Source organism: Centroberyx affinis, unplaced genomic scaffold (genome assembly GCF_046629955.1).
Source record: "Centroberyx affinis isolate AG114_WGS23_722 - 3 ecotype Tasmania unplaced genomic scaffold, CSIRO-AGI_Caff_v1 ptg001733l_1, whole genome shotgun sequence".
NCBI classification, from domain to species: Eukaryota; Metazoa; Chordata; class Actinopteri; order Beryciformes; family Berycidae; genus Centroberyx; species Centroberyx affinis.
The window spans coordinates 41,476-55,838 of NW_027280138.1; the positions used below are offsets into that span (position 1 = coordinate 41,476).

At 43.3% G+C, this 14,363-nt stretch overlaps 2 protein-coding genes across 2 annotated transcripts; both read right to left on the minus strand.

The window, feature by feature from the left end:
• Positions 1-3,910: 3,910 nt before the first annotated feature.
• On the minus strand, positions 3,911-9,814 carry nucb1 (nucleobindin 1). The gene is given in 14 exon segments (XM_071528823.1): positions 3,911-4,234; positions 4,346-4,462; positions 4,559-4,732; positions 5,532-5,621; positions 5,746-5,838; positions 6,151-6,209; positions 6,428-6,454; positions 6,457-6,517; positions 6,614-6,799; positions 7,170-7,273; positions 8,005-8,137; positions 8,265-8,372; positions 8,530-8,668; positions 9,713-9,814. Coding segments are annotated over 13 exon segments (1,416 nt in total). The 5' UTR covers positions 8,665-8,668; positions 9,713-9,814; the 3' UTR covers positions 3,911-4,105.
• Positions 9,815-10,618: 804 nt separating this feature from the next.
• ccndx (cyclin Dx) lies at positions 10,619-12,567 on the minus strand. The gene is made up of 5 exons (XM_071528822.1): positions 12,541-12,567; positions 12,288-12,470; positions 11,939-12,154; positions 11,223-11,528; positions 10,619-10,768 (listed from the first exon to the last, which is right to left on the minus strand). The coding sequence occupies exons 1-5, from the start codon at positions 12,565-12,567 to the stop codon at positions 10,619-10,621; spliced, it is 882 nt and encodes a 293-aa protein (XP_071384923.1).
• Positions 12,568-14,363: the final 1,796 nt, after the last annotated feature.

A 14,363-nucleotide genomic window follows, 5' to 3' on the forward strand; every position in this document is an offset into this window, starting at 1 on the left:
CTCCTAGCAACCATGCCTGGTGCCATCGTGGAGGTCAACTAGTATTGAGACATCACCCAGGAGTCTGCAGGTTTTCAATCCAACCAAACACTGCAGCAACTGTAAAGCTAGGTAGCCTGACTAGGCGGCTACCAGAGAGGAGGAACTACAGTTCAGGTGGTGTAGTTGGTTGTGAAAACCTGCAGACTCTTGGTTTAGAACCACTGCATTTGACAGTTAGCTGTGTGAAAATAATGGTGAAATATGTAGCCTAAAAAAAGAAATGAAAATAATAATAATAATAATAATTGATTACATTTATATAGCGCTTTTCTAGGTACTCAAAGCGCTTCACATATGATGGCGGGGGGGGGGGGCGGGGGGGGGTCTCAACTCATCCACCACCGATGGTGGTGTTGTGGGTGTAGGTCCATTCAGTCTTGGGTAGAGTGAATATCTGAAGTAGATTTGTTTCCAAATTCAGGGTGTGATTCAGTAACAGTAAGTCTTGTCTGGCTACTTTAAAACACTTATGTGGAGCTTGAGCGGTGTGGTTTATAGCTAACCTGCAACCTAATTTAACAAATCAAATAATATTAATGAGAAGTGTCTGAAAAGTTTCTTCAGGTGGAAGTATTCCCATTATTTTTATTTTATGAAGCAAAAAGACTGACCAAGAACATTGGACATCACATTGGTTGTTGATGTTTTTATGCGTTTATATTTTTAGTAATAGTGCTTTTATTCAGAAGGCAGAATATATTGCTTCCGGTCTCGTTCTGGTTGCCTCTGGCTAGCTTGACAACCTCCCATCGTTTATCTTCCCTCATTTTATCTTCCCTCATCTCTCCTTTCTCCTAGGAAGATGCTGGGTCTTAAAGGAACAACCTGCTACCGGCATCGGCTGTGTAAACCCTCACATCCTCACACTTCACCCGTTACTGCCGGTTACTGTATCGTTGTAGCCTACGTTAAATCACAAAACCAATACACAGTATCAATGCAGTTACACGTGAAAATTAATTCTTCGAAATATATAGGCTATATGTGATATTGGAAACCATAACTTGTGGCTTGTGAAACAAGTGCACCCTCTGGTGCCTTCATGAGAGAACTGCAGTACATTTCCCCCATGGAAGGTTTCAGGGCAAATGTGTAGATTTTAGGCAAACATCATGGACAATTATTTTTTGTAAATTTGCGAAATTGTAGGCTATGCTATGAAAAATTCTCAAAAGGTCACACCCAGCAACGAATAACTTCATAATTACCCAAACATTTACTTTTGTTAAAACTTGTATTAAGGCCTTTTTAGGTCTGTAAGGCCTATTGTGAGAATTAAATGAACTTATTATAATAAATCAAAACATTTGGATACAGCAAGGATTTATTCCCTACAATTAAATCACCCGCTATTCATGACAGAAGACTGACAGAAGTGCCAGTAAAATTCAACCAGTCACCATCGGCAGTCAGTGAAAGGTCTGTCCCGCAGCCAATCAGTGGCTAGGGAAGGCGGGGCTTAAAGCATTGGGTTGGGGGGCTGGGAGGTTGGGAGGGGGCTGGGAGGTTGGGAGGGGGTAATGTCCTCCTGCAGAGTGATGTAGACCCTCCACTGAAATTCAAAGTGCATCCAAATTAAATTGGCAAAATATTATGGAGAGATGGAGGAAAGGAAGAAGGACGAAATACCTGGAGAGAAGAAAGAAAGAGAGAAAGAAAGAAAGAAAGAGAGAGAGAGAGAGAGAGAGAGAGAGAGAGCTGACATCCATCTTCTCAACAAAAAAAAAAAAAAAAACATGCACACCCACACCATGATTTAGCAAAAGCCCTCTCACTGAATAAAGTCCATTACTGATGAGACAAATAAGTGAAGACTGATGGATGAGTCAGCGACTGGAAAACTCTCCAGTTTACCAAAGACATGATTAACTGCTTCTGAAGGATCCAACATGAGGTGCAAGGACCCGCAGATGAGACGGCAGCAGATGAAAACTTAACTTGGACAGACTGGATAAAGATTTTAAAAACATATGAACAGGCCAGAGAGGAAACATGCACAGCCACACACTGATCTGGCAAAAAATAAATGAATAAATAAGTAAATAATTCCAGACTTTTTCCCAGAGCTTGATTTCGTGATGTGAAGATTTTGGTGTCCAGTACACAGACAGAAATACCCACAGAAATCGAGTCACAATTATACTTGCGCGAGACTTGACTTGATGCATGAAGAGAAGATTTGAGATTTGACTTGGGTTCTGGTGACTTGTGACTTGACTTGTGCTTTGATGCCTTGAAAAGGTTTCTAAAGTCTGGACAAAAGAACTTGTGTTTGTGTAAATTATTTAAATTGAAAGTGGTGAGATTTGTTCCAGCAGACGACTGAATTTAAATTCTGTTTTCTGAATTTGTATGGAATGATTGAATTTATTGAAGTTGAAACTGATTATAGAAATCAAACTCATGATGCTCTTACCAAGTTTTTATCCTATTAAAACCATATTGCATTGAAAAGTCCCAGATATTTAGTTTTCTTTCAGATATTAAACTGATACTGGACTCTTGATTTGTTCTGACTTGACTTGGTGTTCTAAATATAGACTTGAGACTTGACATTAATGACATGGACTTGACTTGAGACTTGTGCCCCAAGACTGACTTGGGACTCGAGCAAAGTTGACTTGGTCACACCTCTGGTTTTATTAAATGTCAGTGAGGACGATGCCATCTGCGGCTCACACTTCGCACCACTGAGTTACAAAGCCCATGAAGAGAAGTCAGTAGATCCCATTGTGTCACACTGGCATGTCGCCTCAATTCCTCTAATTCCTGGCATTGTTAGTCACAGAAAAGTATCTTGGGGGACATTTGGCATTTCCACATGTTCCACCAACACTATGCAGTTGTCAAGATATGCCAGTTCCACATGTTGGATCTTCACCAAAAGTTAATAATTTCTTCCATGCCACATTATCAACTTGTTTCACATTTTCATGACTGGACCTGAAACGGGACATGTGACCTGCCCGTTCAAATTCTCACCACTTTTAAGCATTTTAGCCGATTATCTCAACACCACATGGCCAATCAGCTCTATATCTGTTCAGTGGTAGTGCTGCCCTTCTACCACTGGACCAAGTTTTGGAAAAATTGCCAAGGAGGATATTGTCCAAACTGGAAATGAGCCCTCAAGTCGATCGATTAATCAAAAAAATAATTGATAGATTAATCGATAATGAAAATGTTTAGTTGCAGCCTTACTGGAGATCATATCATGATAAACATAAACTCTTACGACAGGTCTGCTTGGGTGACATGACCGCAGTGATGGACAGGAGGCAGCTGGGGGGAGGAGGGGTCGGGGGGGGGGGGGTCAGCGGGTCAGAGGAATGCTGATAGGAATGCCCTGTGCGTCGGCCAGGGAGCCAAACCTCAGGACAACAACAAGGAGCGTCCCGTCCCGGGGGAGCCGGGCCACCGGGACAAGACGCTCGGTGAGACCCGGGGAGGAGGCTGAGGTTACACTGCACAAACAACTGAACAGGGAGCCGAGACTGTGTGATACAACATAGTTCAACATAAAACACGTACGGGAGAAGAGATTGAGCAGTAAAGATTGATGGATGAGTTACTAGATGGAAAACTCTCCACATATTACCTAATAAAAGATCCTGAGAAATATTGCCTCTCAAATATGTAACATTTGGTGCAAAGACATAAAGGCAACCGTAACAAATCATCTGCAGGTTTCAGAAAGCCAAATGTAAGACTTTTTAAGACCTTTTTAATGCTCCCTGGAATTGAAAGACTAATTTTAAAAACCCAGAAAAAGAAACAAAGCCAGCCTCTTTCTGATTGAACACAGCTAATGAAAGATTTGAAAGTATGAACGAGCAGGACAAGAAAAGTATAGACGCACATATCCAGTGATTTGAGATCTTTATTCGACTGTAGACCACAGAAATGAACACCGAGAATAATATGCTATATTAGACATGCCAATCTGTCCGAATTTATACATACAGTTCACATGATTCAGTCTGAAGAACCCATCTGGATATCTGTGTCAGTGCAAATCAGAGTGTGTGTGTGTGTGTTTGTGTGTGTGTTTATGTGTGTGTGTTTATGTGTGTGTGTGTGTGTTAAGGCTGTCAGAGCATGCTGCATTAAGTGTGTATAGGCAGATTCTGTGGAGGCTCTGCAGGCAGATTATTCTGGCCGTCGGCTTCTTGCTCAGCTGGGGCTTTTGCTTCTGAAACAGAGGGTAAGAGACATTCACCTACTGGAAACTTTTACGACAGAAACCACCAGTTAACAGCTATGGCAGACTCTCTCTCTCTCTACAGCCTCTCCACTCGTTTACCTTGATCTTCCAATGTTTGCGTGTTTTGGTGGAACTGTAGTTCTCCGTTCGGACCCGCGGGAGGCTGCCCCCCACTGCCTGCTGCTCCTTCTGCCTCTGAGACATCTCTAGAACTGCCTGAGACAAAAAGAGACAACGGATGTGTTAAGTCTCGCAATTTTAATCTGTATATCCTACAGCGTTAGGTTATCACAGACTGTGATGGACGGTCACCTGTTGGTACTCCCTCCTCTGGGCCTCCAGGGCTTTGCCTCTCTCCTTCAGCAGCTCCTGCTCCTGCCGCAGCGTCTCCGCCCTCCTCTTCAGCTCCTCCTCTTTGTCCCTTAGCTCCACCTCAAACCGCTCCAGCTCCGCCTCCGTGTACACCGGCTTGGTGTCGTCCAGAGTCTGGGAGGGAGGGCAGGGAACATACGTGTGGTTCTGAGGTAATGTCATGTAACATAGCATGTATACTACTGTTCGACCGACATGGGTTTCTGAAGGCTGATACCGACACCAGTGTTTTTAGACTGAAGCTGGCTATAGCCGTTATTTGTGGTAACAGTTAATATCTTTAAATTTTGCTATTTTCATGGCAAAAATTTTTTAAAAAGCACATGGATTCAAAGCACATGGATTCCCCTCAGATTTTCATTCTTGTCAGAGTGGAAAAGCCTCTGAAACATCATTTAGACCATCATGGGACACTAAAACTCTCTACTGAAACCCAGGATAATAATAATAATAATAATAATAATAACATTTACATTTAAATCCAATCTAAAGCAAGCACTAGAATCAATTCAGGTTAGGGGCTTGTCATAGACAACCAGTATAGATTTGATCAATTATACAATAAATATGTAATCAAACAAACTCTATCATATCCATCATACTGGAGATGGAAGACACCGACTGGCCGCTATTTACTTTTTAATGAAAGGCCAATATTGGCTGGCTATATCTGATGAACCTGATTGTACACACGCCCTTATTTACCCAAGCAAGCTAAATGATAACACATTTTTATGTACAGTAATCGCTTGTGGGAGCAGTTGCAATGGAGCGAGTTGATGAGGGAGAGGAAAGCATTACTCATCCAACTTCCCCCACCCAGATTTTCCCAGCTGGTCCTGGGATTTGAACCAGCGACCTCCCAGTCACAAGCCCACTCCTCTAACCCTCAGACTTCCTCCGGGGTCTTTACCTCCCACTCTTTGGGATTGTTGAACTCCTTCTTCTCCGTGGATTTGAGGAACTCTTCCAGGCTGACGAGGCGATCTTTGTTTGCATCCACCTTTTAAAAACAGGAAGATAAACAGAAAGTACACCAGTCAGCAAAAGAGAGACGGTTGTGCTAAAGAAGAGCCGGCAGGGAAGATTTTAAAAACGTAATGGTTAAAAAAAACAGTAAGACTCACATTCTTCATGACATGCTCCCTCATTCTCAGCCTCTCTTCCTCCATCTCCATCATGTCATCCTCCTCGTTCTTCGGGTCATAGACCTTCTCTAGCTGGAAGAGGAAAATGAACATATGTCAGATATAGCATCATATTGCAGGGACACTGCATATTACTGATGTCAGGTTAAAATCTTGTATATTCAAAAAGTCAACCTTTTCAGTAACAGAGAAAACTGCCTTATTTTTTAATTAAAGACCATCCAATTTTTACTTTTTTTCAAATTTTGGGTTTTGAATGGGTTTAATGGGCCATTAGGTAAAGAAACCACTTACTCAATCTATAACTGAGCGTGTAAAACTTTCAGTTTAAGTAAAAAATAGGAAAATCACCACAATTGTTATGAGGTGACAGCAGCTCCTTACCTCCTTAGTGAACAGAGCCTCTAGCTCCTGCTCATCTAAAACACCATCTTCATTTGTATCTAAAAAGCAGAGACAAGTTAGAACAATTTTTTTTTCAACATACAAAGTGACAGAAAACAGAAATACAAATAGTACAAAGATAAAAAATAGTTCAGACATACAAATAGTACATTGTGACAGAAAAATGAGACAGAGGGGAAAATATCAGTCAAAAAGCAGTGAACCTATTCTTCATAATGAAAGAGGATGAGGGATTAAAGGATGAGGTGGTACTGACCATGCAGTTTGAAGAAGGTTTTGGGTTGAACTCCTGTGGATCCAGTCCGTCTGTCTCCTCCCACACTTCTCGCAGCTGAGCGACGCTACCCTGGATGTGACAAAAGGGGAAAACACATGAGAAAGATCGATTCATCTCCAACTGCTTCCCGATGAGAACCAACAGAGAAGACGCCTCCGTACGTACCGGCACGTTGACTCTGGGGTGCAGGCGGTGTTTCTCCTTCAGCTCCTTCATTCTCTGCAACTCTTTCTCCCTCTTCTCCTGGTCCAGGCCCTTCAGGTACTCCCGTCTCTCGTGCTCCTTCAGCATCTCGTAGCGTTTGAACTCCTCGTGTCTCTCGGCGTCGTAGTTCTCCAGGTCCTTGGTGGCCTAGACAGAGAGCCGACGAGACAGAAGCCGTCATCGTGAAGTTCTTTGAGGCAGCTCTAAGACGCATTTCTGTCCAGAGCACCTATCTTAAACTGATGAAACATTTCAGCCAGAAAGTAAAGTGAGTTGTTTTAATATGTAATTGTAGCGCCCCCCTTAGTCCCATCAGTGTAATTTCAAAAATAACAGAACGCATTGGTACGATGCATAATTTCCGCAAGTTTCATCAAAATCTGATCAGTGATGTCTGAGATATTGTGTGTGTGACCAACAGACGAATGAAAGAACAAACTAACAACTGGTTGGACACTGTGGGGTACAATAGAAAATGAAGAATTCTGGATTTTCATTTATAGTTGCAGGTTATTACCGTTGAAATTAGCAGCTCCAGGTCTTTGGCCTCAAAGGTGTTTTGATTGTGTGGATCCAGATGTTCAAACTGCTTCAGCAGGGAGGCGTGGTCCATCTGCAGACCTGGGGAGCAGACAGATGGATTACAGGACATATACCATGATTCATCAGTGAATCTGTGATCGCCCCCGGACCGCTCGGATCATCTGATCCGTGTCTGACATGACTTGGACATATTCCTGTATCTTTGTATATGAGCCAGTACAGGACATTTTTCTGTGCTTATGCTACTTCCATCTGCTCTGCGTCTGTGCACATGACCTGTATACAATAAATGGCAACAATGCACATTTGCATATTTGGACATGCACATCTGCAAGTCCTGCACACATTTCTGTACATATGTTACCTCCATTTTTAAATCTGTTGACGATAACGTGAACAGCTTGCCATGCATATTCACAAGTCTGAACACATTCCTGTATATTTGTTCTCCCATCTGTAGACTTTGTAATGTGAACAGCTAGAGATGCATACTTGCACATCGAATTTCAACCTGTAACTGTCAATAAAGATGCTGTGTCTTTCTGTGTATTTATTAGTTTCTGTATTATTTGCAATACATGTTGTTTTAATTATTTGTACCTTCAGGACTCTTGATTTGTCATATTTTTATCTGTGTCTTTTATTCTCTGCTGCTGCAACAACCCAATTTCCCCACAAATATCATCAAATCTAATCTAATCAAATCTAATCTAATCTACACATAACATAAAACAAAACACACACACATATACAGACACACACTCTCTCACTCACTCGTCACTGGCCTAGAGAAAGGCAAACCCGCTCACTCTGTGTGTTGGTGCTGTCCAGTTTGGCCTTGAGCAGCATCCTGAGGCGGGACACCTCCTGCCTCTTCAGCTCGTCCAGGCGGGTCCGGACATGGTGACCCACCAGGTCCAGCTCCTTACTGAGACGCCCGTTCTGATGGACAACGCAACGCAGCCGGATGAGAGCGCATTCAATATCAAATACCTTTTAGACGGTGGGCATGTGTGTATGAGTGAGAATGAGAGCGTGGGAGCAAACAGTAAGAGAGATGAATGCTAACCTTGATATCCTCTGTGTTGGCTGTCTGGAGTTTCTCTCTGAAGTGAGGGTCTGTCTCTAAAACCTCGATCACCTCTCTGAGATACCGGTCATAGTACAAGCCAGTGTCCTGCAACAGTTAAGGTGTAATGTACAGGTTATCGGCAGCAAACACCCACACACACAAACACACAGAAACTGACTTCCTCGCATCATGAAAGCAAGTCTAATGGTAAAAGGAAAGAACGTGATGTAGATCTACAGTGGATATGAGTATGGAGTATTACCACATTCTCTTCCTGTTTTTCCTCTTCAACATGCTGGGCTTCCTGGTTGCCTCCATTGCGATCAATAGGCACCGACCAGACCTCGGCAGAGATGGATAGAAGCAGCAGCAGCAGCCACCGAGGATTCAAGTTCATCCTCCTTCAATATATGCATGAACAACAATGAAGCTGACAATATTTCACCATTTTAATCTTACAAACCATAATCTCGGCAGATTAAGAATCAGTCAGTCAGTGTTCCCATGACAGCTAACGTTAGCGCCGATACCTCCCGTTCTCACGTATGGAAAGAACCTCACGCCAAATTCCATTCAAAAATAGGTCATTTTCATACTTCCTTGCGCGATCTAAGACCTTTCACGAATCCCTAGAATCCACACTTCAATTCGGCCCACATCCAATTCACAAAGCAGCACTTTATTTCAATAAAATCTCCACTTACATAAACTGTTCGCCTGTTATTCCCACAATATTCCAACCAAAATACACCGAGGACCAATTCTAAAAATTGACATTTTAGTAAAATACGTGTTGCTTGGTGGATCACGTGTATGCCGAATTAACCAGAAGACCTTACGCATTCCTAAAACGGATGACGTTATTTTCTAATAAGTGTGTGTATTTGCCGATAAGCAAGGCAACATTGAACTAGCAGATGTATTGAATGGAGTTCGGCGACGTGGTCTATTCGTACAAGAGAGAATGGAACGTATCTTTCCAGCTAAATAAACAGGGTCGGCACAATTTACGGCGACAGTAGCCCTACACAAAAGCACGTATAACACCGTTTTACCGTTAAGTTACTATGAGATATTTTTTCGTGTTTGACTGCCTTCGTTTGTTAACGGACGTCGTGGATGCGGATAATGCGTTACAGGGAAGAGGACGTAGCACAAAAAACGAATCTTCCCGTAGCTGCTGTGGTCACCTATAACGCTTAACCCAAGTAAATGTTTAATTTCACAACGTTTAAATATCCTTTTACAATTTTAATAACATTATATATGATTTACAGGTTCCCTTTATCCTTTCCCTGGAGTCATAGGCTACAAACGTCTGCTTCCTGACTGTGACTCGATGTTTTTTTTTTTTTTTTTTAAATCAACATATAAATTCTTCAGATATCAAAAGTGTTCTCTCAGAAAATGTTATAATACAGAAACGTCTCTCAGTATTCTCCTACCGTATGTGTTATTGTTAATATCTGACCCAATCCTCCAATGTATTCCCAAATCCGAAATGATTTTTGCGTCGGTGGAAATTGACGTCATACGCACGAGACAATTGAACAACTTTGACTTTTGCTGCCTTGACGTGCTGTCGGAAATATTGCGATTACGATTTGGAAGCACATGAACGATCCAGTCGGGATTTTCTGTGATTGGTGCCACACAAAGTAGGCATGTAACACTTGATTTATGACATAAAGTAACAGCCATCAAAAAACTGCTTCTTGTTTCAGGGTCCATTTTGTTATTATTTCCCAGCAAAAGCAGCTGAATGCGCGACGACCAGTATTTACGACTTTTGATGTCAGTTACAAAGAGCACTTGAAGGCAACATTATCCCTCTTCTTGAAATCTAGCAGTCTAGGTTAATTGTAAATAATACATGGATGCAAAGTATGTACAAACATTTTTAATTGCTTTGAAAAATAGATTTGTTGTATATTTAATTCAGTACCTCATAACACAAAGACAAAGCCGTGGCGGATTGAAATAAATTAACATAAAAAGAGTCCATGCAATTGCACACAATAATAAATAAAATGTATAAATATAACGCATCAAAATGACATCTAGGCCTAAAATAAAATTACAGTTGCAATCACAGTGAAATATATAATAAAATATGGCACAATAACAATAACACAATAATATAATAATAATAAAATAACACACAGTTGCCAAAATGTTCACAAATAAATAAATAAAGTCAAAAATAAATTAACAGTCCCCCAATAAAGTAATTTCAAATATAAAAACATGTAGAGCATTTCTGAGGTCATAATCAATTTATATCAGTTTGACTGATGAACTTGAAGGTTTTGATTGATTCACACTTTCAACGCAGCAGTTGATTGGCTGTTTTAGAAATCAATCTCTCTCATATCAGTAGGAGTTCCTGCTCTTTCGTCCTCCACCTCCTCGTCTTTCTCCATGGGTCCTTCCTGAAGCCCGCTCCTCAGCCGCTGTCTGAGGGCGTATTCGATCATCTCACTGTAGCACTGCAGCACCGTCTGTGATGAAAGAGAGAAAGAAAATGATTACTGAGACTGATGCAATTCTTCCCCGTTTGGTATTACCATTCAAATCTGTCCCTCTGTGATCTGCTGCTGCTGCTCACTGGTCACTTCCCTTGTCTGTTTGCATGCATGAAGCTACATCTACATCTGCATGTGGAAGAGGATTAGGGCCACATGTGAAAAATATCTTGGAGTTCTGAGAATAAAGTCAACATTCTATCAGAATAAAGTTAGAATTCTGAGTTTAAAGTCAGAATTCTGAGATTCTGAGAATTCTCAAATTCTCAAACTCAGAATTCTGACTTTATTCTCAGAATCTCAGAATTCTGACTTTATTCTTAGAATTCTGACTTTAAACTCAGACCTCAAATAATTTTTTCTAATGTGGCCCCAATCCTCTTCCGTATCTCGCTTCTACCATCAGCTGAAAATAAAAAAGCAGGCTCACCAGGTCAGTGTGGCACAGCTCTGCCAGAGCTTCGCTCATGTGAGCCAGCTGAGCGGCTCCTCTGCTGCTCAGGCCCCGCAGGGCCGAGTTCAGCGACGCCGCGGCCACCAGCGACGGAGGCGCTCCCAGGAAACGGGAATCGCAGACGCACATGGCGACCAGCGTGTCGCTGTGCCGCCGCAGCGTGGAGTCGGACTCCCCGCCCCCCCTCTCCTCCACAGAGGCCAGGAAATGAGGGAGGAAGTCCTGAGGAGTCACCGCTGCCGTGTCCCATCGCAGAGCCGCGAGGATGACCCGCTCCATCTCCTGGTGGAGGGAAGAGAGGGAACGGTACAATGAGTCAGAATAGAGTGGAGTAGTTACGCATTATAAGCAGTGATGCAGCTGTAAATAAAAGTTAAAAGCTGGTTGACTGTGTTCTCCAGTTGGTGATCATCAGAAGGCATCACAACCAATTTATGCATTGTCCCTTTAAAGACCCTATCTTTGTATAACTTACATCAGTCTGACACCACTTACTATGATGTATACTCTTCTCATAAATTGTATTCAACTCATAAACTCTATTCCACATGCCAGTGGTTGGGTTAACTGAGTTTAGGTGGGTTTACCCTCCTCTACATCCCTGATTATAAGGCATCTTAAATCTTAAATCTCAAATGATCAAATGTTCGCCCACATTCCTCTGCAGGTTTTGTTTGTTTTGACTGACTCACCCGCAGGTTGGAGGGCAGGAAGCTGTACTCGGCCGCGGCGCAGAGAGCGTCGGCGGTGACGTTCTCACACTCTGTGAGCTTTGAGGCGATAAGGATGCAGGCGGCGGTCAAGCAGTAAGGCGAGACGGGCAGGGACAGAGAGGCAGACAGGTACCTGTCCAGCAGAGAGACAGACAGGGGGAAGACCGCCTCATCACAGCCGCACTCGCAGCACACCTGGAGAGGAGAGAGAGGAGATAGGAGAAATCAGTTTAGCTGCTGCCACACTGACACTAACTTCTCAAACTTGCAGGAGGGGAAATGGAGGAGTTGGGGGGGCGTGACAGCGAAAGCATGAGAGAATCCGCACCTCCAGGGCCCATTTGGCGAGCTCCTCCCTCCGCTCTGGATCCCGCTGGATGAGGGTGATGTAGAGCATGGAGGGCATGTACCTCTCCTCCACCTGAAGCAGCCTCTGGATCACACGCTGCCCGGAGACGGTGGGGTCCCAGGCGGCCCGCAGCTGAGCCGAGCCCTTGATCTGGGCCTGGTCCTGGGCCTGTGTTTGGATTTGGGTTTGGGGCCTTGCTCTGGCCCCGGTCCTGGCTCTGGTCGTCCTCCACCTCCTCACACCACAGAGACACAGACATGCCTCTGTCCATCCACACGGCCTGCTGGGTAAAATATACACTTGTTTTCCTCCAGTGAGAAAGAAACGCAGCAGTCCGCGTCCTTCTGCCAGCTGAGGAAACTGAACCGTAACCGAAAGTGTTGCTGCACCTGATCCAGATCTCTGTTAATGCTGGAAATCACTCCTTATTCCGTGTTGTAGCTGTTGTGAGTGTGTCTTCCTGCGGTGCTGTGCTGAATATCACTCCTCAACTATCTTCTCTGAGTTTTATACCCAGCGGAGAGAGAGAGAGAGGGAGAGAGGGAGTGGTAATGAGGGGAGGAAGATAAAAAAAAAGAGAGATCGTAGAAAGGGGCGGCGACCGAGTGAGTGACATAAAATAAGAAGAAGACAACAATGCGGCCTGTGCAACAATTGCTTCAACAGGTGGGGAGAGGGAGAAAGAGAGAGGGAGGGGAGGAGAGGAGTAAGAGGAGCAGACAAGAGAGGGAGTGGCCCGCAGGGACGGGGCAACAGCTTGTCTTCGACAGTGAAAAAGAGAAGGGTGGAGGAAAAAAATAAAAAGAAAAGGCTATGAGGGGTGAGAGGCAGAGAGAGGGGAGAGAAAAGGTCATCTCCAGACTGTGACAATGGGAATGGATAACAAAGGGATGAGGGTGTTTGTTTACGAGGAGAATATGGGAGGAAATAATTCAAACATTGGACGTATGTTTCATTCTGTCAAATGTAAGGAATAAGAAGTGAAATATTTTGAGGTGGCAAATGAAATGTTCTCAAATTATTATCTGATCCAGCTGCTAACCCTATAAGAAATTCATTAGAATGGGTTTCAATTGAGAGTTTTAGTGTCCCATGATGGTCTAAATGCTGTTTCTGAGGCTTTTTCCACCCTGACAAGGAATAAAATCCAGGGGGAAACACTGCATCACTGGCCTCTAATGCTGTAACAATGCTGTTTTTGACCACAGGAGACATCATCACACTTTCCACAGTGAAAATGAAAGATAGTGAACAAGAATTTGGGATACACTACCAGTCAAAAGTTTTTCATTATCTTCTAAGCCATTTTGATCTAAAGGCTTATGCTTAAATGCTTGAAATTTGTTTCTTAGACAAATATAAATAGTGAAGTTGATGCCTATGTATGAATTTCTTTCCAAAGCCTTTGCCTTTCCATCAAGGCAAAGGGCGGCTACTTTAAAGAAGATAGTTTTGATTTGTTTAACACTTTTTTGGACACTGCTTAATTCCATCTGTGTTATTTCATAGTTTTTATGTATTTACTATTATCCCAAAATGTGAAAAATAGTAAAAAAAAAAATAAAGAAAAATGTGTGTGTCCAAACTTTTGACTGGAAGTGTAAATCCTGTCTCACTAAATGTGTTCATCAAAGTTTTGGCCCGGAGCTGCCTCTCTCTCTCTATTCTCTGAGGAATCTCATTGTCAAAGCAACCTGTGTCCCGTCACCCCCCCCCCTCCCCTCCCTCCTCCTCCCTGTGCCTGTGGCAATCTGCTCCCCTGTTTAAAGAGCAGTGAAGCCACCGGGTGGGGCAGGGAGGGGGGGACGAGGTATGTGCAACAGACAGTGGAGCAGGCAGGTCAATGAGCCGTATTGTCTCCCTTTACAAATCAGTGTCAGACAACAGGCCCTGGCCTTCTGCCTGCTGCTGCCTCCTCACACACACACACACACACACACACACACACACACACACACAAACACACACTTCACACATTCATGGGGTAGACACACTTTCACACGCTCCCCGGGGATTCCCCTGCCGGTCACAATGGGGTCGCACTCACCAGTGGAG